Source organism: Rhinolophus hipposideros (assembly GCF_964194185.1).
Source record: "Rhinolophus hipposideros genome assembly, chromosome: 9".
Lineage (NCBI taxonomy): Eukaryota > Metazoa > Chordata > Mammalia > Chiroptera > Rhinolophidae > Rhinolophus > Rhinolophus hipposideros.
In genome coordinates, this window is record NC_138055.1 from 38,494,507 (window position 1) to 38,522,356 (window position 27,850).

The following is a 27,850-nucleotide window of genomic DNA, read 5'->3' on the forward strand; positions in this document are numbered from 1 at the left end:
ATAAAAATGAAAGTTCCCATCTCGTGAGCCTAGCTATTTTGTATTGCTCTATAATATTTACGATTAAGGATTCAAAATATACAATTGCAGGCTCAGACAACCCTGACGTTAAATACATCCTTAGGGACAGCCACATGCAAAGCTTTCCCGTATATATTTGAGTAGAAAAATCTAAAAGCTTACTTTGGGATTCCTTCCAATTGATGGACAGCTTTGAAAGGAAAGGGGTTAAGGCCAAGCTCCCTGAAATTAACCTGCTATCAGCACATCAGCATAGAGGACATAGTTGCCAAACCTGCCACGAAACCCCTCTTGTTGTTGTCATTGTCCCTGCAGTGCTGAAGAAATGGCTCTTACGAAGCTAAGTGAAATAGACAAAAGGTCTCTGCAGATGAAGATGATTGGGAAGGAACAACAGATGGTGGAGAAACACAATGGATTTCTCCAAAACATCCATGCAGATGAAGGTGTAATGGAAAAGTAAGCCAGGACTGAGCTCTCAGGAGCAGCGTCTGGAGACTGCATTGGGTCAATAGGATATGAATGATGACATTTCCAGGTTCAGGATTGAGGTTGACATTTTTCTACAATTCTACCAATTTTGACCCCAGACATATTTATTGTGGTATAGGGCCTGTGAGTCACTCCAGGGGCTTATGGTCAAAAACCAGGCAGATGGCAGTTGAAAATAAATGGTCAAGACTCTAGTCTCAATTTACAAAAATACTTTGATTGTTTGGGGTTTTCATTATCTTTACTTGCTGAGATATAAACCATTTAAAATACTTTCCAGAGTAGAGGAAGTACAAATTTTCATATAAGTACATACATGCATTTTTAAAATACAGGATAGACATGTATTAATATAATACAATGGTTAACAACATTTTTAAATAAGGAGAACTTTTTTAAAGTAGAAGATTTTCCAGAACACTTCATATGCCAAAAAAGCTATTATGAGATCACAGATGTTTCAAAATGCATTTATAGTTTATTAACAGCAGTAGCATATACATTTAGAAATTTTGAGCAGTATTTATTCATGTAAACAATACTTAGTCTATAGAAATGTATACAGATTTCAAGACCCCTTTCTATGCAAGGAAGTTATAGCGTGCCCCCATCTCAGAATCTAAGGCCGGTAGACTGGGAACTACTGCTATAAACTCCCATCACAAACATATTGTGATTCGTTGAGAAGTATATGTGAGCACGTGTGTGTGTGTGTGTTTGTGTGTGTACATATGCACACATATATGCACTCCAGCAAAATAGCAATAGTCCAATAGGGAATGAGCAAAGGATATCAACCCAATAATTATGGAAAAGGAAATACAAATGAGTTTTATACATATATAAAGTATATGTATGTATACATATATAAAGTATATGTATGTATACATGTATATGTATATATATATATATATATATATATATATATATATATATATATATATATATATACATGAGGCCAAGATGCTCAGCCTCACTTATAAAAAGGATGAAAACTAAAATGAGATACCAGTTTAAGTATTCCAGATTGGCAAAGATAAAAAACTTTAATAATACATGGTTGTAGGAAAAGAGTGGAAAAGAACTCATCACTTTTGCTGGAAGTATAAATGGGTTCAACCTCTTTAAAGAATAATTTGGTAAAATCTATCAAAATTAAAAAATATATATATCTATTGACCCAGCAATTCTATTTTTAGAGTTATTCAATAGACATACCTGTACATATACATGTTGACACATAGATGTGTAGGTATATTCATTGCAGCACTGTTCGTAGTAGCACTTGATTGGAAACAATCTACCTATCCATTAATAAAGAACTGATTAGCAAATTATTAGATAGCTCCACCATGGAATACCATATAACCATTTTTAAATGAGGCAGCACTGTATGTACTAATATGAAATGGGCTCCAAGGTAGATTGTTAGAAAAGAAACATGAGATACAGAATAGTGAGATAATGTCCTCTCATTTATATTTTAAAAGGCGTTTTATATTTATATAAACATAGCTGCTTATTTATGCATAGAATCTATGTGGAAGAATAAAGAAGAAGCTAGTAAACGTTGTGGGGAGGACATCAGGGGGCTTGAGATCAAAATGATATCGTAGACTTACTCCTTTCTGCATTGTCTTTTGAACCATATTATACTTTTTAACTAATTTTTCTTTTAACATTTTATTTTATTTTGTTTTTTATTTAAGTGTGTTTTTCCAAGACCCATCAGCTCCAAGTCAAGTAGTTGTTTCAATCTAGTTGTGGAGGCCATGGCTCACAGTGGCCCATGTAGGGATCGAACAGGCAACTTTGTTGTTAAGAGCACTGTGCTCTAAGCAACTGAGCTAACCAGCTGCCCCCTTAACTAATTTTTTTTAAAGGGCATTTATTTATTATTTGTGCCTGCGTTTACACATACAGAGCTGCACAGCTGCAAAGATTTTGGAATTTGGAATCTCACTGTTAAACCATATATTGATTCAGTCAACAAATATTTATCCAGCCTCTCTATTCCTGTCTTGTGCAATATACTGCTAAGATGTCAGTCACCCAGAATGAAATCAGTGCAAGGATAGCAGGTACACCGTGGGGCCTGGAAAGATCCCAGGGTTCTTCCTCTAGAAATGTCCAGGGCGGGCCTATTTAGGGCAGATTGAAGGCATAATCACAGCATCTGTTTCCCTTGTGTGTCTTGCAGTTTGCTGTGGGAATTTACCAAAATGGACTACATCTCGAACAGAACAGATGATGGGAACGACATTTTCTCTGAAAGCCCTCAAACTGATGTGCTTCAAGAGGTGGGGACTAAAAAAGGGGTAAAGGAGAAACTTAAATGTCACGGCGGGGAAGAGAGGAACCTAGTATCTCCTATCTCAAAGCAGTAAGGAAATCTCTGAGGTTTTCCTCAAAACAAAGAAGTACAGGACCTTCAGAGTGTGGCCCCAGAAGGGAGGCATGGTCTCCGCTGAGGGCTGCTCTTATCACCCAGGGACTTACCTGCCTTCCCATGAAAAAACTGTGCAGTACATGTTGTTTTTGTCCTTGGAATTTGTGGCATTTTTCACCTTAGAGCAAATTACCATATGTAAAATTGTCGCCTTCTCACAAATTGTTTTCCAACTGAATACATGAAAGAGATCTATTTACTCTTAATTCAGTCTGAATCTCTCTTAGTCTTTGAAATTCAGTCACCCAGCTGACGTGGAATGGGAGGGAATTAAGACAAAGCCTGAGCTTGTTTTGGAAAAATTTTATGCTTTCACTACCATTTAGATCAAAGCAGAGGCATGGCTGAGACCCCTTTTATTATCGATGAGCAAATCTCTCCATAGATCCCCCAGGCTATTGGCTATATAAGAGGGTAGTTTCAGCCAGTCAGAAAAGCATAAGGGAAGGATAGAGTGGGAATTTCTCACCCTAGGCTTATGCAGCCCCCAAAGGAAGCTGAGGACTCATCTGTTTACCTCTCTTTTGAATATATTTTGGATTTAGGGATGGCTAACTCTGCAAATCTGCAGAAAGAAAGACTATCCTAAGCTTGACTTAACCTTCAAGGACTCTGCAGTAGGTAAACTAACTAACAACAGCAAAAAAAAACAAACAAAGAAATAGAAGGTGTGAAGGAATAGAGTTAGAAGTATGGAGAACAGATAATAATTAGACAAAAACTGGAAGGAGAGAGAGACAGCCAAACAGATAACTTTTATGGGAAAAAAGAATAATAAGAACAAAATTAGAAGGGGACTCTTAGGATGGGGTTTTTAGAAAGGCTGAGGACGGGAAAAGAAAATAGGTAATTTGAGGTGTGGTGGGTTATGATCTTAGGGAACACATAAATTGAAGGTATTACTCTACAAATAGTATCATGATTCTTTGCGGGCAGCTTGTCCCTGGACTCCAGGAAAAAGCTGCTTTCATTAGCAGCTTTGCCATGGCACCTTCCTGGCATTCATGGTTCAATGTTCCCTGCTGAATCCTGTTAGTCAGTGAACTGTGATACCATCACTTGTTGACCCAGAACACAATAAGTCTAATTAGCTAATAAAATTGTTCACTCTGTATGAGTTTTTCAAATAGTCCACACTCTCAGGGTACAAGGCATATAGATTATTTCTTCAAATTTAAAGTCAGGGCATAAGGTTTTTACATTTTTATGATTGTATTTATATTAATTTACTTATATGGGAAATTCTGTAATTACATAAAAATAAATCACATGCAGTAACATAATTAACAAAAAAGTATTAACAAATTAGGCTCTCTGCTGATAAAATGACGAGTATATGACTTCTTGAGGAAGAAACATTTTTTTCTCTTATTCTCTGAAAGCAAACCAGAGGATCTCTACTTTCCATAGTCTTACATTTGTCTTTTTATAAGAAAAGATCATAAGATTTAAAGGGCAGGCTCAGAAGAAAATGGAGAAAGTTAATAGTAGTTAATTTTTTAATTGTTGGTGCAATTAACAAAATAGATCTTAGCCAAAGCTGCCATACCTAACCATCAAAACCCCTAAAGTATTTAGAAATGAATATTTTGCTCTGGTTTCAAGTTTCCTGATCCCTGGCCCTGCTCTCTACAGCATTGATTTCCGATGCCAGGTGAGTGAACAGAATTTCCTGTTTCCTGCTTTTGTTTTCATCTCTCACAAGCAGAATGTACTAGTCTACTTCTGAAGTCTGTTTATTCTAAAACTACTTATTGGGCATCCACTACATGCTAGGCACTGTTAAGTGCCGGGAATGCATATATATAAAATCCTTTCCCCTCAGGGAGCTCTCACACTTGGAGGGATTCAGACAAGAAAATGGCGATGTATGATAAATTCATGCCAGCAGTAGCAGACGTGCTACCAAGTCATTGCAGGGGCTGATCCAGGGAGATGACGGGGACTATGAAAACTGAGTTTTAAAGGATAAAGTGAGTGAGAGCAAAGCATTTCAGAAAGATGGGACCGCACACGTAAAGACAAAGGAGCCAGAGAGAAATTGTGTGCTTGAGAGAAGATGAGTGGGAGTAAAAGACATGATGTGCAAGCAGCCGGGCAGGACACTAAGGAGGTAGAAATGGAGCAGGGTGTAAACTGGAAGCCAGGACAACAAGAAGATTCAAGGACTAGTGAAGACCAAAGTAAGGCAGTGACTGGCAGCAGGGAGCCATGCAGATGGTGGGGGAAAGGACACAGATGTAAAAGATACTAGGTATTCTTGGGCTTGGATACCAAGTGGATATGACACGGGTAATGAAGAAGGAAAAGAACGTCTCCCATGAAAACTCAAGGACCTCTTCCAGGGTTCTGGCAGAGGCATCTGGATGGATAGGGAGACCATATGCTAGGATGGGGAACCTGGGCACGGTAGAGGGGAAATATGATGAGTTAAATTTTTTGCTTGCTGAGTTTGAGGTGCTTATGGAACATCCAAATGGAGACATAAGCTCTTCCAAGAACTGCACGTAAATGGAAAGTAATGCCCTCAGGATGTGTATTTCATACAGGCACACTTTTAGTTTGTTACTAAACACACACACACAAGTCTTTATGTGTTCAATCCTGCAGATTTAAAAAACTTTTAATTCCGTTTCCTGCCTTTTAACTCTTTTGTGGTATATTAACTATTACAGTGAATTGAGTGATGAAAACAAGAAATGTCATCGTAGATTATTGGACATAGAACCCTAGAGATGATCTAGTCCAGTTTTCTTATTCCAAAACAGGAAACTGAGCTTTAGAGTGGTTAGCTGGTTCAACATCCATAGCAGTAGAACAAAGCTGAGAATTCATGTCTTCCACTTCCCAGTGTAGTATTATTTCTCTACATCACAGTGTTTCTGTTGCTTTTCAATATCTTGATTTGTTGGGAACAAAAGATTTGTTGGGAATATATTCCTTTTTTTTTTTTTCATGAAGAGATAAAGCTATAGTGGAATCACATAATACTTGGGAAATCTAGCCTTGGTTTCTTCATCAATAAATGTGATAATAATCCTTACATCACTGATGAGGTGCAATTGGGTTGTGACAGTGGTAGGGACAAGATATTTCTTAATCTGAACCCAGGGCCTGGATATGATGAAAAGAGCCATGGTCTTGGAATCAGAAGAACAAATTCAAGTTCTAGTTCATGCACTTACTAGCCTTATGTATTGATTCCCCGTGGTTCCTGTAACAAATTACCATGCATTTGGTGGCGGAAACAACAAAAATGTATTCTCTCATTGTTTTGGAGGCCTGAATTCAGAAACCACAGGAGCAGCAGAGTCGTGAGTCCTCTGAAGTCTCTAGGAGATAATTCTTCCTTGCCTCTTCCAGCTTTCAGTGGCTCCAAGCAGTCCTTGGTTTGTGGCTACCTCTGTTTTCACATGCCCTTCTCCTTGTGTTTGTGTTTTCTCCTCTGTCTCTCATAGGATTTAGGGCCACCCAGGTAATCCAATATAAGCTCATCTCAAGATCCTTCACTTAATTACATCCACAAAGATTCTTTTTCCAAATAAGTTTACATTCAAAGATCTTTTATTTCTTTTTAATTTACTTTAATTTTTTTATATTAGTTTCAGGTATACAAAACAATATAGTGATTAGACATTTACACCCCTCACAAAGTGATAACCCCCCTCCCCAATTTACTACCCCTCTGACATCGTATATAGTTGTTACAATACCATTGACTCTATTCCCTATGCTGTTCTTTACATGCCGTGACCATTAATATTATTACATCCCGTGACATTCAATATTATTCTACTTCAACTTCAGGTGTACAGCGCAGTGGTCAGGCATCTATGCAATCTATGAAGTGATCCCCCTGAGAAGTCCAATACCCATCTGGCACAATACATAATCTATACAACATTATGATTATATCCCCCACACCATATTTCACATCCCTGTGACTATCTTGTGATTACACATTTGTACTTTCTAATCCCTTCACCTTTTCCCCTATCCCCCAACCCCCCTCCCATCTAGCAACCCTAACTTTTTTTCTCTATCTCTGAGTCTATTTCTCTTTTGTTTGCTCATTTATTCTGTTCTTTATATTCCACATATAAGTGAGATCATATGGTATTTGTCTTTCTCAGTCTGATTTATTTCACCTAGCATAATATCTTCTAGGTCCATCCATGTTGTTGCAAATGGTAAATTTTAATTCTTTTTTATGGCACAGTAATACTCCATTGTATAAATGTACCATAATTTCTTTATTCAATCATCTGTCGATGGGTATTTCTGTTACTTCCATATCTTGACTATTGTGAATAGTGCTGAAATAAACATAGGAGTATATATATTTTTTCAACTTAGTGTTTTGGATGTCTTTGGATAAATTCCCAGGAGTGGGATTGCTGGGTCCTACGGTAATTTTATTTTTAATTTTTTGAGGGAACGTCCTACTATTTTCCATAGTGACTGTGCCAATTTGCAATCCCACCAACAGTGCACAAGGGTTCTTTTTTCTCCACATCCTCACCAAAACTTGTTGTTTGTTGATTTATTGATGATAGCCATTCTGAAGGAGTGAGGGGATATCTCATTGTAGTTTTCATTTGTATTTCTCTGATGATTATTGACCTGGAACATCTTTTCAGAAGTCTATTGGCCATTTGCATGTCCTCTTTAGAGGAATGTCTCTTCATGTCCTCTGCCCATTTTTAAATTGGGTTGTTTGTTTCTTTGGTGCTGAGTTACATGAATTTTTAAAATAAATTTTAGATATTAACCCCTTATCAGATGTATCATTGGCAAATATCTTCTCCCATTCAGTAGGATGTCTTTTTGTTTTGTTGATAGTTTCGTTTCCTGTGAAAAAACTTTTTAGTTTGATGTAGTCCCATGTGTTTATTTTTTCTTTTGCTCCCCTTGTCTGAGGGGATGTATCAGTAAACATATTACTAAGGGTAATGTCTGCGAGTTTATTTCTGTATTTTCCGTCTAGGAGTTTTCTGGTTTCAGGTCTTACATTTAAGTCTTTAATCAATTTTAAGTTTATTCTTGTATATGGCATAAAAGGTGGTTCAGTTTCATTTTTTGCATAAATCTGTCCAGTTTTCCCAGCACCACTTATTAAAAGACTACCTTCACCCCGATGTAAATTCTTGCTTCTTTTGTCATAGATTAAATGACCATATAGGCATGGATTTATTTCTGGGTTCTCTATTCTGTTCCATTGATCTATGTGTCTGTTTTTATGCCAGTACCATGCTGTTTTGATTACTGTGGCCTTATAATATAATTTGATATCAGGTACTGTGATACCTCCCATTTTGTGATACCTCCCAATCTTATTTCTCAGGATTGCTGTGGCTGTTCAGGGTTTTTCATGGTTCCATATAAATTTTAATGTTCTAGTTCTGTGAAAAATGTCATTGGTATTTTGATAGGGATTGCACTGAATTTTTAAATTTTCATTAAATTTATTGGGGTGACATTGGTTAATAAATTATATATGGGTTCTTGATATTAGAATATGGACAAACCTTTTTAAGGTGACCACTTAACCCATTACACACCATACGACCTTGGATAAATCAGTATATATGAATGGCTGAAGGGATTTCAATACCTACCTTTATTCACCTCAAGTCTATCATGAGAATTAAAAGAATGAATGCACATGAAAGAAATTTATATAAAGAGTTAAGTGAATGTTAGTTATTTGTATTGACTTGGCCAGTAATTCATAGAAACATTTTTAATAGGAGATTGATTTGTCCTCCCCACTCCAACATTTTCTCCTTCCAGTTTAAAAATAGTTTTGCTGAAACAAACAAACAAGACAAACAAACAAAAACTCATAGACACAGACAATAGTCTAGTAGTTAACCAGAGGGTAATGGAGGAAAGAGTGGTAGAAGAGGGTAAAGGGGGTCAACTATATTGTGAAGGAGAACTGGCTCTGGGTGGTGAACATACAACGCAAGATACAGATGATATATTATAGAATTGTACACTTGAAACCTAAATAATTTTACTAACCAACATCACACCAATAAATTTAATAAAGATTAAAAAAAAGAAATAGTTTTGCTGAAACACAAGAATTTCACACTACACTTCTTCAAAGGACGGGAAATATTTCATAATGCAGTTACTACAGAAGAGAAATGTTCAAAGATAAATCATTGTCAATTGTGTACATGCACAGACTTGAAATGCCTTGAATGTTCCTCTAAAACAAGGCAAAGAATAATGAAACAAAGAAATTTTGTGGGTCAAACAATACATTTTCTCTCAAAACTCTTTAGTGTGAAAACATTTAAATAAAAAGCAAACTTAAAAGAATTATATGATGATTACTCGTATTCTCACACTTATATTTTAAAATTGTTGCCATTTGTCACATTTGCTTTATCTTTATATATGTAAATAGATGGACTGTTCTGAACCACTTACAAGTAGGTAAAGATAGCAGACACTTCACCCCTGTTTATTTTAAACAGCATCTGTAAAAATAAAGACTTTCTTCTAAATAACCAAAATACCATCATCACATTAGGAAAATTAGCAATAAGTCCATAACATAATCTCAAGTCTCTCAATATTGTAATTTTCTCAGTTGTCCCCCGAATGTCTTTTGTGGCTGTATTTTTTTTCAAAACCAGGATCCAAGCAAAATCTATTCAGTGCATTGGTTTTTGTATTTCTTTAGACTCTTAATATAGAAGAGTCTCACTCTCTTTTTCTTTTCCCTGACACTGACTTTTTTGAAGAGACCAGTCATCTTATTTGAGTGAAGTGCTAGAGTTCATGGGCAAATGGAATTGTATTATTCATCAGCACTGAAAAGAGCTCTACGTGCGGACATGGATGTTCTCCAAGTCCCTGCCCCAGCCTTCCTCTATCAATGGAGCAGGAGGGTGTGTCTGCTTCTCTTACAAATGCATTAGAACGCTCCAGCTTCAGAGACGGCTTGCTTATGTGCTTACCCTAGAGAAGGAGGTATCGGTAGGCTGAAGGGACCACCACCTCTTGTGATAAGCCTTCTGTTCTGCTTTGCTTCTTTCATGATCTTTATCAGGATATGTTGGAGCTGGAGGCTGAGCATGACCAGGACCTGCAAAGTGAACAGGATGAGCAAGAAATAGATCAAATTCAACATGAGGATCCTCACGTGTCCACCTCTTTGCAGATTTCAGAGGAGAACATTCCTGCACTGTAAGCCTTGGGACATGCAAGAGGGAATATTTAATCATGTTTTGTGGAGGGGAAAATGAAATTTTGCGGAGAACTTAGGAAAAGCCTGAGAGATTTAAAATCTATACATGAATTGAACCATGAAGCACTCATGTGCACCAGTAACTACCTACACGTTCCAGCAAGAATGCAAAGTGAGAACAATTCTAGGGAGGAGAACAGAGCCACAGGGTTCTCATTAAAAATTTTTCTTTGAAACTTGGAATTAATACATGTCTTGTCACTCTCAGATAATGTTCTAGATTGAAAAGCATTGTAGTTATCATTCAAAATATATTGTTAAGCCCTTGTAGACCCTTTTCCTATTGTGCGCCTTTCCTTCCCCCCTAAGATGCAAGCACTATTCTGAAACCAATGCTTAACATTCACTCCATGCAGGGAAATTAAATGGTATCTATTTTTTTTAATTAAATGTAAAATATGCTTTATTTTCTCCAGCCTTATAAAGATCTGTTAAAATGGGTATCAATTAAATCCCTCGACTTCTTTCTTGAGACCTAACTGCCTATCTGGCCTATTTTGGTGACGGAAAAAGAATAAGCAGACCAACTTGCCATCCAAAAGAAGAGGGTTTGGGGCCATGTGAGGTGTTTCCCATTTTATACCTTAAAACTGATCATAATACTATTTCTACAGAAGTCAGGAGAACACGTTCTTTCAGCTAAACCACTGGAATACACAGATGGGTCTACAAGTGAAAGAACTCAGTGCAGATCACATGGGCTGGATGGAGAAAACTAGCAATACTATACAAAAAATAAACCGAACAGAAAACACAGTGAGGAGGTAATGGTAGGGTGTTGGGGTTGCTCAGAAAATAATGAACATTTTCATAGCCTCACAAGGTAAGAAACTCTGTGTTAAAGGTGGTAAAGTCTTTAGGAAAATCTTTTTTTGCCTTTATAAATAAAAGAGCTTTTGGGGGTGGCTGGTTAGCTCAGTTGGTTAGAGCGTGGTGCTGATAACACAAAGGTTGCTAGTTCAATACCCACATGGGACATTGTGTGCTGTGCCCTCCTAAAAAAATAAATAAATAAAAGAGCTGTTTATTTTATTATCTTGTTTTTCTTTAGGAAAGTCTTTAGGATAGGAAGTATAAAGTCTTATGATTAGAAGTCAATGTTACAAAGTCTTAAAGCCTACATCAAAGTTATCTGCATTTTTGCTCTCTCTTCCCTTAAGGGAAGGACTTCCCTCATAGGTTCTTTCTTTGAAGCCATGTTAATAGTTATCAAAGGGAAGTCATCAGGTCCCCAATCATCCTTGAGTTTTGTCTAGTACTGTTTAAAGGAATCCAACTAGTACGACATGAAAAACATATTAAAATATATTTGTTTAATGCATAGCTGAATTTAAGTGGAAAATTTTAAGATGAAATAGAGAAGATAAAATTATTTATCTAGTCACTGGTATAAAGAGAATGGTCTTTGGATTCAGACGGATCTAGGTTTGAATCCTGATGTTGACATTTCTTGGATAAGTTAATCAACCTTTTCTTAGCCTTGACTTTCATCTTCTATAAATGACAGCCACGTCATTGTTTTTGTTTGTTTGTTTGTTTGTTTTATTGGGGAATATTGGGGACCAGTGTGTTTTTCCAGGATGTCAAGTTGTTGTTTTTCAATCTAGTTGTGGAGGGTCCAGTTCACTGGCCTATGTGGGAATCAAACTGGCAACCTTGTTTTTAAGAACTTGTTAACAGCTCATGTTCTAACCAACTGAGCCATCCGGCTGCCCCCTTCATTGGTTTCTTGAGGAGATTAATTGTAATGTCTAACATTAGTATTGTCTGGCACACAATAAACAATAAATGCAAGCTGTTCTTAGAAATAAATTCCTCTGGCCTTCTGAACTATCCTACCACATTCCACATTCTTTCCTACTGCAGAACTACTCTCCTTCTAGACATTTTTTCACCTTACAGTTAAAGATCTCCTTCACATTCAGTTAAATATCACCATGTCTTTCAGTTAAACATTTCACAGCGGCCTTCTCCTGACCATCCTATCTGAAATGGCTCTTTATTTCTTCCAAAGTGTTAATAATATTTGTTTTTTAAGAGTCTGTGGTTTCCATTCAAATCCTATACATCAAACATCTTTTCCACTCTCAAAATTAAGGTATAATTTACAGACAGTAAAATTATGTTTTTTATTGTACTGCAAATATTGAAAAATGCATACAGTTGTACAGCCCCAATAGGGAAGACATAGAGTGCTTTCATCACTCCCCAAGTCCCTTATGCCCTTTTGTAGTTAATCACTCTCCCCCCGCTAAGCTACTAGTGACCACTGATCTGTTCTCTGTCTCTAATATAGTTTTGCCTTTTCCAGTAGTCACATAAATGGAAACATGAAGCGTGTAACCTTTTGAGTCTATCTTCTTTCACTTAATCTGATGCATTTGAGATTCACCCATGTTGTTGCATGCGTCAGTAGTTTGTTCCTTTCAGTTGTTGGATAGTCTTCCATTATATAAATATACCACAATTTAGCTATTCACTAATTGAAGCACATTTAGGTTTTTTGACAATTATAAGCAAAGACACTATAAACATTCACATAGGGGTTTTGGACTATTCTATTTTTTTTTCCGTATAGATTTTAGAATCAGCTTGTCAATCCTGCTGTGATTTTTATGGAACTATCATTAATTTATAGATAAATTTGGGAAGAATGAGCATTTTAGCAATATTGACTTTTCCAATTCATGAATGTAGTATATCTGTTTATTTAAGTCTTCTTTGATCCTTTCCATCAGTGTTGTATAGTGTTCAGTATACAGATATTTAAATTTTGTTAGATTTATGCCTACATATTTCATGTTTTTGTTGCTGTTATAAGTGATAGTTTAAAAGTTTCCATTTCTAATTGTTAATTTCCAGTATACAGAAATAAAATTGATTTTTGTATATTGACCTTCTTTCTTGTGACCCTGTTAAACTTACTTATTAGCTCCAGTAGTTTTTGTAGGTTATTTGGTATTTTCCACATAGATAACCATGCCATCTGCAAATAGAGACAGCTTTATATCTTCGTTTCCAATCTGTATACCTTTTACTTCTTTTTGTTGCCTAATTGTATTGGCTACAACCTCTAGTACAATGCTGAATAGGTAGTGTGACAGCAGATGGTGGACATATTTACTCTGTTCTCAGTTCTACAGGAAAATCATTAAGTGAGCTTTAACTGTTTTTTTAAATTTATTTTTAATGCCCTTTCTCAAATTGAGAAGATTTCTTATATTCCTCATTTACTGAGATGTTTTGAAAATCAGAATGATACTGAATTTTTCAGTAGTTTTTGCTGCATCTCTGAATGATTGTTTTTTATTTGTTTATAGTCTTGATATGGAGAATTATAACAACTGTTTTGGAATGCTGAACCAGCCTTGAATTCCCAGAATAAACCTTACTTGGTCATAATACATTATCCTTTTTATATATTATTGGATTCAGTTTACTAAAATAAAAGTTTTACATGTATGTTAATGAGATATATTGGCCTGTGTTTTTCTTTCTTGTGATGTCCAGTGTTAGCATCAGACTAATACTTGCCTCATAGAAAAAATTGGGATGTTTTATTTTCTGGATGAGTTTATGTAGAATTAGCATAATTCTTTCATAAATGTTTGGTTGAATTCACCAGTGAAGCCATATTGCCTGGAGATTTCACTGTGGTAAGATTTTTAATTCCTTTGTGTCACCTACCCCTTATAGCCACACTTATTCCCTCTCACCCATCCCTAACCCCTGACAACAATAAATCTATTCCACATGTCTACAATTACGTTATTTCATGAATATTACATAAATCAAATCATGCAGTGTGTATCCTTTTGAAATTGGCTTTCTCACTTGGCATAATTTCCTTTATCCAAGTTGTTGCATGTATCCATAGTGTTCCTTCCTATTCGTTGCAGAGTGGTAGTAGTCCACAATATGGAGATATATGGGGTTAACCATTCACCCACAAAAGGACACTTGTATAGTTTAGAGTTTCGGGCTATTATGAAAAAAATTACTTTAAACATTCATGTACAACTTCCTGTGTGAAAATAAGTCTTCATTTCTCAATTGCCCAAGAGTGAAATCACCGGGTCATATGGCATATGGTAAGTCTGTTTTCAGTTTTGACAAGAACTGCCAAAATATATTCCAAAGTGTCTGTACCATTTTACTTTTCCACCATCAATGTATGAGTGATCCAATTTCTCTGCATCCTCATCCTTAGTAGCATTTGGTGTTATCACTATTGTTTATCTTAGCTATCTGATAAATGTGTAGTGATATCTCATTGTAGTTTTAATTTGCAAATCTCCAATGACTAATTGTGTTGAACATCCTTTCATGTGTTTATTTGCCATCTATATATCTTCTTGGTGAAATGTCTATACATGTCTTTTGCTCATTTTGTAATCAGAAAGTTTTTTTTTTTAATGTTGAATTTTGAGAGGTTTTCATATATCCTAGATATAAGACCTTTGCCAGGTATGTGACATGCAAACCTACTTAATAGTCTTTGGCCAAGCAAAAGTTTTAAATTTTAATGAGGTCCAGTTTATCAGTATTCCTCTTATGGGTAAGCTATTGGTGTGAAGTCTAAGATGTTTTTGCCGAGTCCTAGGTCCCAAAGATTTTCTGTGTGTGTGTGTGTGTGTGTGTGTGTTTTAAAGAATTTTTTATTTTTTTATTTTTTTTTGAGGGCCCACTGGCCCATGTGGGAATCGAACCAGCAGCCTTCGGAGTTAGGAGCATGGAGCTCTAACCGCCTGAGCCACCGGGCTGGCCCTAAGCTTCCATTTTAATCATTTAAATTTTCTGCTCCTATATCCAGTTAGGTCTTATGTTTCTTTACTATTATCTAAATTATTTAGAGTGTTTTTTACTTTTTTGAACTGCATTTATATCTTCCCATTCCAACACAATCATTACCCAAGAGTTCTCTTATATAGAAATGGGATTTCACTTTTGAAAGCTCAAAAATGATCTTTCTAAAAAGATCAAAAAAAGATTGTCCATTGGATGATTTTTCTTAATCCATGGGCTTAACCCATCTTGTGGTCTACTTGCAGCTTATTAAATGAGGTGATGTCCCTAGAGGACCAAATTGAAAAACTGGAGTCACACCAGGACCTTGACCCTGATCAGGAGACAAACATCGAGGTAAGCTGGAGGCTGGGAGAGGATAGTCTGGGAGGTTGTAGGGACTCTGCCATCTCTTTGCACCCCTTCTGTTGTGTAACAGGTCACAACAAGAATTAAAACCCACCTTCTGTCATAGGAGGAATGCTCTCTGGTGGTCAGTTCTGAGCACCTTTTACCTAGGCACCACCACTTCTAATCTCTGATGATACAAATAGGCTAGAGTTTTCTATTTGACCTAGAAACTCAGTCCGACAAATTTGATAATTTTATATGTTGATGCTGTCTTAAAATAATGATGAGTATCTTAAAGGAAAAGTTCTCTTTTTAATCTTTGTATCCCAGGACCTAACAGTACAGAGAAGACAGCCAGGAAATAAATATTTGTGAAGAATTGCTTCCTTAGAATATAAGAGATATATTTGTCTTTGAATTTGATTTGTTTCATGGAGAGTTCTTGAGTTGTTTTTCACTATTTCCAAAGTTTTCCTGTTTTTTTCTGTCTCCTTGGATTTTTTAGAGATTCTTTTCTAAAAAAGGTGTGATTTTCCCCTTTTTATAAAGAGTCATAGAATGTCAGAAAGATAGTGATCAACTCTGGATAAGCATTAGACTTTAGAACCCTGGCTGATAGTTTTTCTGCTCCACTAAACTTTAGGCCTTTGAAGAAAAGTATCTTAAAAAGGAAAAAGTCTGTGTCTAGCCACCTCTTTTTATTGCAATTGCCAACCTCTGCTTTAGCTTAAGTTAAAGAGTTTAAATGAAGTGGATTTTTGGAAGAAATAAAGGAGAAATGTCTCTTTTATTTAGGAAGGCAATGTTTATTTAGACTCTCTCACATATTAAAAGCCATCTAGAGATCAGCACAGATTTATCACCAAGGAAAACAATACTTTTGTTTCTGATTTAGTCCATCTTTCGAAGGTAGCAACCTCATTTAGTGTTAGTTGAAAAGTCAAGAGTTTTTTCACTATCTTTGGGCTTTGGAAATTACAAACTATGAAAGGAGGGAAGAGGACAAAGTTCAAGAAATATTCTGCCCTAAAAAATTTCCTCCAAAAGCCAGCTGTATTACAGGAATGTGGATTTCAGCAGGCGGTAGGGATTGGGAGGGATAAATATCAAAAGAATAAGAATAAAGACAGAAGAGCACAAAGATAAATGACAGATAAAACAAACAAACCAACAAGGCCTTGAGATAATATGAAAGGGGAAGGCATCACAAATATGTATGGAAATTCTCTCTGAGGATACAGAGAGTACAGCTGTGCGTGTACTAAAAAGCAAAAACAAAAACAAAACAAAACAAAACAGGCATGAATTTGAAAACCAGAAATAGCCCACATACTAACCGATGCGTGGATGTACTGTGGTACATGCTATATGATGGAATACTACTCAGAAGTAAAAGGAATGGACTTTTTATTCATCCAATAACATGAATGAATCTCAAATGCATTATGTGAAGTGAAAGAAGCCAGGCCCAGAAAATGACTTACTTCATGATTCCATTTCTATAACATTCTGAAAAAGGCAAAACTATAGAAACAAATAGATTCGTGGTTGCTAGAGGTGACTGGGGCAAGAGGGGACAGGACTGACAAAGGCCCCAAGGAAATTTTGGGTGTGATGAAAATATTCCATAACTTGTGGTGGTGATTCTATGATAGTACACTTTTGTCAAAATTCATACTGCATTCGTATACTTTCAAAAGGTGAGTTTTAATGTATGTAAATTAAAACCTCAGTAAACATCACTTTAAAAAATTGACACAAATTCCAAAACCATCCCCAAAGCAAAAGTCCGGGACCAGATGGCATCACTACTGAATTCTACCAAACCTTCAAAGAGGATCTAATACAAATCCTGCTCAAACTCTTCCAAAAAATTGAAGAAGAGACAGTACTTCCTAACTCATTTTGTGAGGCCAACATTACCCTGATACCAAAACCTGGTAAGGACAACACAAAAAAAGAAAACTACTGAACAATGTCTCTGATGAATACTGATGCAAAAATCCTAAACAAAATTCTAGCAAATCGAATGCAACAATGCATTAAAAAGATTATTCATCACAACCAAGTGGGGTTCATACCTGGGGCACAAGGATGGTTCAACATACACAAATCCGTCAACGTGATACATCACATAAACAAAATAAAGGACAAAAATCATATGATTATATCAAGTAATGCAGAAAAAGCATTTGACAAGATACAGCATCCATTTATGATTAAAACACTTAATAAAATAGGTATAGAAGGAAAATACCTTAACATAATAAAGACCATATATGACAAGCCCTCAGCTAATCTCATAATTAATGGTGAAAAACTGAAGCCCTTTGCTCTACGTTCAGGAACACGACAAGGTTGTCCCCTATCACCTCTGCTTTTCAACATAGTGTTGGAAGTCCTTGCCAGAGCCATCAGGCAAGAGAAAGAAATAAAAGTCATCCAAATTGGGAATGAAGAAGTTAAATTGTCACTCTTTGCAGATGACATGGTGCTATATATAGAAAACCCTAAAGACTCCACCAAAAAGCTATTAGAAACAATCAATGAATACAGTAAAGTTGCTGGCTACAAAATCAACGCACAAAACTCCATTGCATTCCTATATACTAACAATGAAATCTCAGAAAAAGAAATAAAAAAAAATTCCTCTTGCAATTGCAGCAAAAAGAATAAAATACCTAGGAATAAACTTAAGCAAGGATGTGAAAGACCTATATGCTGAAAACTATACAACATTTTTAATAGAAATTGAAGAAGACACAAAGAAATGTGCTCATGGATTGGATGAATCAACATAGTTAAAATGACCATATATACCCAAAGCAATACACAGATTTAATGCAATCCCCATCAAAATCCCAATAGCATTTTTTAAAGAAATAGAACAAAAAATCATCAGATTTGTTTGGAACCGCAAAAGACCCCGAATAACCAAAGCAATCTTAAGAAAAAAGAACAATGCTGGAGGTATCACACTCCTTGACTTTAGCTTGTACTACAGGGCAACAATAATCAAAACAGCACGGTATTGGCAGTAAAACAGACACATAGACCAATGGAATAGAATTGAGAACCCAGAAATAAAACCACCAAAATTGGACAGATAATTTTTGACAAAGAAGCAAAAAACATACAATGGAGAAAAGACAGCCTCTTCAATAAATGGTGCTGGCAGAATTGGAAAGCCACATGAAAAAGAATGAAACCAGAAAGCTATCTGTCACCATGTACCAAAATTAATTCAAAATGGATCAAAGACATAAACATAAGACCTGAAACAATAAACTACATAGAAGAAAACATAGAAGATTATGGATCTTGGGTTTAAAGAGCATTTTATGAATTTGACTCCAAAGGAAGGGAAGTAAAAGCTAAAATAAATGAATGGGACTATATCAAACTGAAAAGCTTCTGCACAGGAAAAGAAACCATCAACAAACTAAAGAGGCACAAACTGAATGGGAAAAGATTTTTGCAAACAGTGCCTCTGATAAAGGACTCTGATAAATACCCAAAATTTCCAAGGAACTCATGCAACTCAACAACCAAAAACAAACAACCCAATTGAAAAATGGACAGAGGACCTGAAGAGACGTTTCTCCAAAGAGGACATACAAATGGCAAATAGACATATGAAAAAATGCTCAACATCACTAATCATCAGAGAAATGCAAATAACAACTACAATGAGATACCACCTCACCCCAGTCAGAATGGCTATCATCAACAAGACAAATAGTAACAAGTGTTGGAGAGGCTGTGGAGAAAAAGGAACCCTCATACACTGTTGGTGGGAATGCAGACTGGTGCAGCCGTTATGGAAGGCAGTGTGGAGGTTCCTCAAGAAATTACGAATAGAATTACCATATGACCCAGCACTCCCTCTCCTGGGTATCTACCCAAAAAATCTGAAAACATTTATATATAAAGACACATGTGCTCCAATGTTCATTGCAGCTTTGTTTACGGTGGCCAAGACATGGAAACAATCAAAATGTTCTTCGATAGATGAATGGATAAAGAAGTTGTGTATCTATACACAATGGAATACTATTTGGTGGTAACAAAAGATGATATAGGAACATTTGTGACAACATGGATGGATCTTGAGAGTATAATGCTAAGCAAAATAAGTCAGACAGAAAAAGCAGAGAACCATATGATTTCACTGATATGTGGTATATGAACCAAAAATAACAAAAAAACAAGACAAACAAATGAGAAACAAAAACTCATAGACACAGACAATAGTTTAGTGGTTACAAAAGGGTAAGGGGGAGAGGAGTTGTAGACGTGGGTAAAGGGGATCAAATATATGGTGATGGAAGGAGAACTGACTCTGGGTGGTGAACACACAATTGATTTATAGATGATGTAATACAGAATTATACACCTGAAATCTATGTAACTTTACTAACAATTGTCACCCTGATAAACTTTAATTAGAAAAAAAAATTGACGCAAATTCTGTCTTCAATAGGTCAAAAGGCTGGTGGGAAAGCCTGCATAAAAACAAATGCAGTAATACAATGAATAAGAAACTTTCAGTATAGTTGTTACAGATGCAAAGTCAGTAGGAATGGCCATAGGTTTACTCTGCAGAAGACTGTTAGAAATCAATATAGGAACAGCAAACATAGTGTGGAAAATTGAAAGAGAAACAAGTTAATAAAGTGTAAAACTATCCCATGTATTAGCTCATTTATTTCTCATGAAGAAATGGAATGATTCAGAAAGCCATGAAAAGGGGGAGGAGGGAAAGTTGGTAAAAGTATTTAAACACACACACACACACACACACACACACACACACACACACACACCAGAAACAAATTTAAGAGACCTTTAAGATGAAGAAAGAAAGAAAAAAAAAAGATGAAGAAAGGACTTTGAGGTGGCTTTGGGTGTTGCCTGATATAGGGCCCCCAAGTACAGAAAGCTTTCTGAAATCTCTACATGAACATCTAGACTTTCATTCTGAGATTGACCCCATCTCAGTTATCTTTGATACAATTATCTTTGATAAGTACTCTGTAAAAATATTTTCTATATAAATAAACAAGGACACCGAATAAACTATGGTTATCATATCACAGCTCTTTTCCAACCAATTAAATCACACAATTCCGGGGTTAGTGATGAGTGAACTTGGTAGAGAAGGGTGTAGACTGTATATTCTCCGTAGTTGTTTCAGGGTAAATGCTCTTATTACTCGTATCCAACCAGCACTATGCCTAATTCAATGGCTACTTACATACATAGAATGTGGGCAATAATCTCTTGTTGATTTGATTTAATATTGGTTTTGGAGATCAGTACTCAGAACAGTATGGGAAAAAAAGCTGCTATTAAATCTCAAACTTTTATTTTTTATCTTGTATGAGCTTTCTTCTAAAAATTATCATTTGTTTGGTTTGAATTCTACACATCATTCTTTACAATTTTTGTTTTATACCCTTTGTTTTAAAGGAGAAGATCATGGAAATTAAAAAGCAATTAGGAGAAATGGATAACAAATTTGTCCAGGTAATGATAAAATGTCTTTATTATTAAGGAAGAAAAATAGTTCTTCAAAGAAATGTCAGATTTAGAGAATTTTAGTGAATGGAATCTAAAATTTGATGAAAGATAGACTCAGAATTTTAGACCTACAAGGGAACTTACTTTCACTTAATCTCTATCCTCATTTTCAGAAGAGAAAAACATAACTCAGAAACATGAAGTGACTTGCTCATATTTCCAGATGAAAAGACCCAGTTTTTTCTTGCTCTTTTATTAAAAATATAAATAAAAAGATATATTTATATATTTTAATATATACATGTATATTGTTATATATTTAAATATATAAAATATTTAATATATTAAAATATATATATACATTATAGAAAATATTTAACATATATTTTTAAAAATATATATATATATACACATATATATTTTTTTCTTCTAACAAAAGTACCAAAAGTTTAACAATTAAAGCATAGAACTTTTTTATATTAAAAATTGAAAAGTGATCCCACTCAATGATGCACACAGTGAACATTATATTTATTTTTCTATAAATAAATTTATAAGCAAATTTTTATATACATGTATTTATTTTCCAATTTTTCCAATTTTTCTATACATGTATTTATTTTAATAAGATTATATTACGTAAATTGTTTTGCAACTAGCTTTTTTTTTACTTAGCATTTTTTCTTCAGCAACTTTCTATGCTACTAGCTGCTATTTTACTTTTTCACTTATATAATGCAGAATTTGATTTATTAAATTTATTCTGTTGGCTATCTGTGGCTTTATGATCAATGCTTACTATTACAAATTATGCCTCAGAAATTTGTATCTGTACTTGCTTTGGCAAGTCCTTCTCTAAGAATCAATTTCTAGAAATGGCATCTTTGGAACCCATTTTTCTTGAATCTCTGAATCTCTGAACACTATTCTTCCTTCTATACCTCTATTTTTCAAGTTATGCTGCAAGTCTGATATGGAATGATTAATTAAAAACCCTTAAAAAATTTTACTCCTGACATATGGGCAATTGGCATTCATGTCTTAGAAAGAGATGGTTTACCGCTTTCAGCCTGTATTTTGATCTTACTGATAGAAACCAACCAAAACCATCTGTTATTTCTACCTGACAACCTATAGGAGACATGGGAAGAAAAGAGGAAATGGACATCTTTATGGACAGTTCTTTTGCTAAACCATAAGGCCCAAATATTTAAACTAACATAATACAGACTTACATTTATATATTATACAGTTTTAAATATTTACAAAATATATAAATTTCTTTTTTTCTCTAAGAAACATATTATGTTTTTCCAATTACTGTCCTGGTGGACATTTTTTAAGGAGCAAGGAAACAGTAATGAATACAGAAAAAGATGATTCATAATAAGCAGCTTTTGTATAAATTTATGCTTCTAAAACATTAAAAACAATTTTATTAACATTTCAGTTATTTCTCCTGCAATTTATCATAATTACACTATGAATTTGCTCTAAGAGCAAGGATTTTACTGAGTAAAAGTAAGTTTCATTAAAGCCACTTTACCATTAAGTGGTATTAAAATGAGTGAGGTTTCATGATATAAACCAGAAAAATACAATTTATATTTTACCTAAAATTTGGGTGTCGTTTCAGGCAGATGCTTGTAATGAAGCTCATGAATTAAAGGAGAAAGTGGTTGCAAGAATAGAGGTAAGATTTCAAAGTTACACAAGTTCACATAATGACAAAATAAAATGATTTAAATCTACATACAGGGGTAATTCTTTCCCTAGTGTCTTTCTAAACTTATCGCCATCTTCTCCTCTCCCCCTGCTAGCCTTCTGCTTTGGGTCGGCAGCATGTCTCACAGGTCAGGTGTACCCCCAAGCCCTCATACACCTCCCACATCTCCTCTACTTGGAGCTTACCCTTCATGTGTACATACATATTACCTATTCTTCAAGGCTCAGCTCAGATGTCATCTCCTCTTCCAAACCTCCCCTAATGTCTCCTAGCCAGAAAAATAATGATTCCATTTCTGAACTCCTCCCATGAGATCTTATTGATTGTGGTAAATGTGAATGGGTGAATGAAATAATAAATGAATAAATCAACCTGTCACATGCTCAGAAGTGCTTCATCATCCCACTTTCTAGAGTACATGTCCCACCACCAAACCCTAGCTACTCTATCTCATCACTTTGTTTTCTCTTTAGCATGTATCTTAATTTATAATAGCTAATGTACGAGTATACTAGGGATGCCAAAAAAATGGATACAAGTGGACACTTTGGTCAACATTGCTCAAGCAGTATTTTGCCATAATCAGAAGTGTCTGGACACTGATGGTAAGCACTTTGAGCACCTCTTGTAATTGCAGAATTCAAATGTGAGTTGCATTCATCTTTTGTTATCGGTATACACTGAGTATTACTATTTTAATACAGTTTTCCTTTCTTAAAATGTGTATACAATTTTTTGGCACCCTCGTATATGAGTTTACTTGTTGATTGCTTGTCCCCGAGCCCCAATAAACATATATGTAATTCCTTGTCTAGTTTGTTAAAAACATGCATGCAATTGAATGCACATCCCTTGTTTATTTTGTTAACCACTGTATCCTAGAACAGTGCCTGGTAGAAGTCACTCAATAAATATATTTTACATAGATAAACAAATTCCGTACAGAATTATTATCTTCCCACATGTATAATCCAATAGTTAAAGAGTAGCATGTAAGTTTTGTTTCATTTTTCTACCGTGGTGCTACCATTCTCTGTGAATAGGTGAGTATGCCTGCCAATGGACCTCACATGACTCACATGTGATTTGTAATACAGGCCCCTGAGGTATTCTGGAGGAGAAGCACTCTGCATCATCTACAATAAGACTGGCAGACATCTAGAATTATTGTTTTTTTAATGACAGTTGACTTTTCCCCCCAGAACTTTTGCAAAGACATGACTATGCTGAATACAAAGCTTGGGATGTACCAACTGCAAGAAGGGAACACAGACTCTCAGAGTCCAGAAGAAATGGATATGGGAGAAATGGAGCCCCTGCTTCTTCATGCTCCCCCATCCCCTTTAGTGCAGAGCTCTCCTCCTGGAACTACAATGTGGTAAGTCAGAGAAAGGAGCCTTTGGGGACTGGACAGAGGCCCCAAAATGTATGATCTATAGTAAGGTTCAATTTCTTCAAGCATTGACTAAAAATGTGTTTTATCTTCTTTCATAAATTACCTATTATTTAAAAGTCATAGATTTCTCTTATTTTAGATATAAATCTATTGCATTAGATATACAGATATAGATATATTTCTTTCTTATTTTATATATATAAATCTTAAAGATGGTGTCTGCAAGCTGTGGTGCAGCCCCTCCACCAAAGGATCAGACCTGCCAAGCAGATTGAAAACCTACGTTTGCTGGACAAGATACTTTTCCCTTGTACAGTATTGAAGACATACATACTGGCAATTTCTGACTCTGTGAATTCCTTTCCAGAGATGCCACACCATTATATAGACTCTGAGTAGTATCCTTCTCGAAGAAAACTTCTGATTCTTTATCCCCAACCACCAACCTAGGAAGAATCTTCAGCTCCCTCTTAGGTGTGTGCATTGTACCTTGCACGTAATCCTAACATACAGCCCACAGCATATTATTGCAATTAAATTATTTTAAATCTCTCTTCTCCTAATACTCCATCAGCTACTTGAACTCAGAAATCTTGATCATTTGGGGACATGAAATATAGAAGATATTCATCATGCTCAACAAATACTAAATTAGTAAGTGATACATGATGTTGATAAAAATGGTGGAGTAAAGACTCCAGACAATTTTCTCCTCAATAAAATCTATGAGAGAGCTGGAATCATTGTCAGAATCAGCTTTTTCAGAACCCTGTAAATTAAGGATCTAGTATCCAGAATATATAAATAACTCTTACAACTCAACAACAAAAAGACAAACAACCCAATTTGAAAAATGAACAAAGAAGTTGAACAGACAGTTCTTCAAAGAAAATGCACAAATTGCCAACAAGCACATGAAAAGATATTCAACATCGTTGGTCGTTAGGGAAATGCAAATCAAAATCACAGAATGCTGCTTTACACCACTAAGATAACTATAATTACAAAGATAGACAATATCAAGCACGTGGAGAAATTCGAACCGTCAGATATTACTAGTGGGATTATAAAATGGTGTAGCCACTTTAGAAAACAGATTGACAGTTCCTGAAAATGTTAAATATAGAGCTACCATGTGACCCGTTTCTAGGCATGCACCCAAAATAATTGAAAATATATTTTCCCAAAAACTGTATATGCATGCTTATAACCACATTATTTGTAATAGCTAACAAGTAGAAACAATGCAAATAGTCATCAACTGATGAATAGGTGAGCAAAATCTATACAATAGAGTGTTATTCGGCCACATAAAAGAATAAAGAACTGATACATATTATAACATGGATGATCCTTGAAAAGGTTAATGCTAAATGAAAAGAGGCAGACACAAAAGGCCACATATTATATGATTCATATAAAATGTTCAAAATAGGAAAATCCATGTGTGAGGTAGAAAGTAGATTAGTGCTTGGCAGACTTGGGGATAATGGGAAATAGGAAGTGACTCATGAGTATAAGTTTTCTTTTTGGGGTGATAACAATTTCTTGGAATTAGTGGTGATGGTTGTACAAGTTTATGAAGAATCTAAAAGGCACTGAATTGTACACCTTAAAGGGTAAATTGTATGGCATGTGAATTATATCTCAAAAACAAACAGGCAAATAAGTAAATGAATGCCTTTTGATTATCACTTGTGTTATATCAGCAAATTATAATCCAGTTGATTTTGCTATCTTTCATTACATCATTACATTTTAGCTAAGATTGCCTAAGACTTTGACCAATCTCTTGTCAGAGAACTGGAAACATACTATTTCTATTGAGCATATTTATACGTTACCTTTTTGAGAAGGTTTATCTTGCAGACTCAGTCAATCATTAAGTATCAGCTTTGCTGTTTTTAGCTTTAGAGGGTGGCCAATCCCTCAGTTCCCTTGTAGTTCTCCCCTATGTATTCACCACAAATGATGTGAACATTTTGGAAAAGATTAAAGATTTTATGTATGTCAATGTTTGAAAAATAAGTAGCTAAATAAATAAATTGATTGATTAATATAGTATTCAAATGTTAAAAGAATGTTTTATTTTGTCAAAAAAAATGTTTTTATTCTTTACAAAAGATAAGTTCAAAATGAATAAATTTATAAATGACACTAATTTTTGGTTCTGTACAGGTAATATGGAAAAATTATTTTGGTTTAGCAGCCTTGATATTTTCCTAAGAAAAATGTCTGAGCCTTTTAAGAGAAATATTATACATGTTCTTTTATTTGCTTAATAACAGAAAATTTAAATTAAAGAAAGTTGTATCATATTGACTTGTAAATAAAAACAAAATGATTCGGTGGTGTCCAAAAATAAATCTAATCCAACCATACCTAGAGTGTTCACTGTAGGAAAGAAATAAACTGAAAGACATACTCAAAACCAAAAGGAAAAAAACAAAACAAAAAAACAACTGAAACTAAATCAAAAGAAAAAATGAATGAAAGGAAGGAAAGAAAAAAATACTGAGATTATTATATAAGAATGATGGGGTTATAGTTTTTTATTTCTTTGTTTTCCAAATTATCTGTAATTAAAATTTTCTTTTTCTCTTAAAAACTGAATGTTAAAATGTGTTCCTTTGAAATGTTCTAGTTTGGTATTTCCAAAGATAACTAATTTTGGAATGTAGGAAGAATAGTGTTTCTTTACTAGGTATGTTTTGGTAGTAAATTATTCTTTTCATAAAAAAGAACAAATCTAGATTGAGTGCACTTTGAGGGTAGGTCATCTCTGCTTCCTCTTTGCAGTCCTCAAATCCTCTTACTAACAGAGTATTTTAAGAACACTGGCTCTTTAATAAATGTGTGAATAAAAGCAATTATTTGTATAATCGCTAAGAGATAGCCAAGGCAATAATGCCATGAAACTTGGCATTTATAGAATCCACTGAGTTGGGTAACAAAATAGATCCACAGCTAGCTTTAACTGTGCTCTAGATTTTCTCTTCTAAAATGTATTATAGTGGGTAATTATCTCCGGGCAACTGGATTATCTACGACATTTTTTTCCTACCTATTGTTTTTCTGGATTTTCCAGATCTTCCACCCTAATCATGTATTGCATTCATAATTACAAAATAATAATGCAAGGACTTAAAATCAAATAAATAAAATATATCACATGTACAGCCTAGAAGGAGGAGTCCTTGAAGATTTGAAAAAGCCTACGTTACTTTATAAGGGCAAGTGTGATGTCAGCATACAGCTGTTGGTAGAGAGAGCTGAATTCCATTTGTCACATTGTATTTTGTGTCCCGAGGAAAATCTACCTGCCGATGCCTTTATTTACCCCAGACAGGCATCACATACCTCACAAGCGAGGTAAAGATGGCAGTAATCTGCTAGACTGCTAGGTGAGAAGAGCATTTCAAAGGAGACCCACAATAATGAGGGTGTTCTTGTTTCATGGCTATGGAATCTTAGAATTCCAATGCCAGTCCTAAGAGCCAATGTCAGCTGAAGTCAAAAGAAGTGGTTACTACTAAGAGCTACCTGAGTGGAGGAGCCAGGAGCCACGTCAGGGTGGTTTTCTTCAAAATGTTCTTAATAGGTGTTTTCTTTCCTTTTAGGAAACGTGCACTGAGAATTTTCATCGTATTTTATGTCCTCACTTTTACTGGACTTTCATGCTACATGTTATTTTTTGATGCTACATTTATCTTTGAAAGAGTGCTCCCTAGAATACTTGGGCATCGCAGAATGTGGGAACTACGGGAGATTATCACACCTTTCTTGAATTTGCAAGTGGAGGACTTGTTACCCTCCTAAAGATACAGAAGTTGCTCTTAC

The 27,850-nt window shown here is 35.1% G+C and overlaps 1 protein-coding gene across 1 annotated transcript; it reads left to right on the plus strand.

The window, feature by feature from the left end:
- Positions 1-385: 385 nt before the first annotated feature.
- Positions 386-27,829, plus strand: SMCO2 (single-pass membrane protein with coiled-coil domains 2; the record flags this gene model as incomplete). The annotated part of the gene is made up of 9 exons (XM_081059108.1): positions 386-480; positions 2,714-2,813; positions 10,032-10,168; positions 10,844-10,993; positions 15,281-15,371; positions 20,838-20,894; positions 22,525-22,581; positions 23,817-23,992; positions 27,631-27,829. The coding sequence occupies exons 1-9, from the start codon at positions 392-394 to the stop codon at positions 27,827-27,829; spliced, it is 1,056 nt and encodes a 351-aa protein (XP_080915234.1). The 5' UTR covers positions 386-391.
- Between the last annotated feature and the right edge of the window lie 21 nt (positions 27,830-27,850).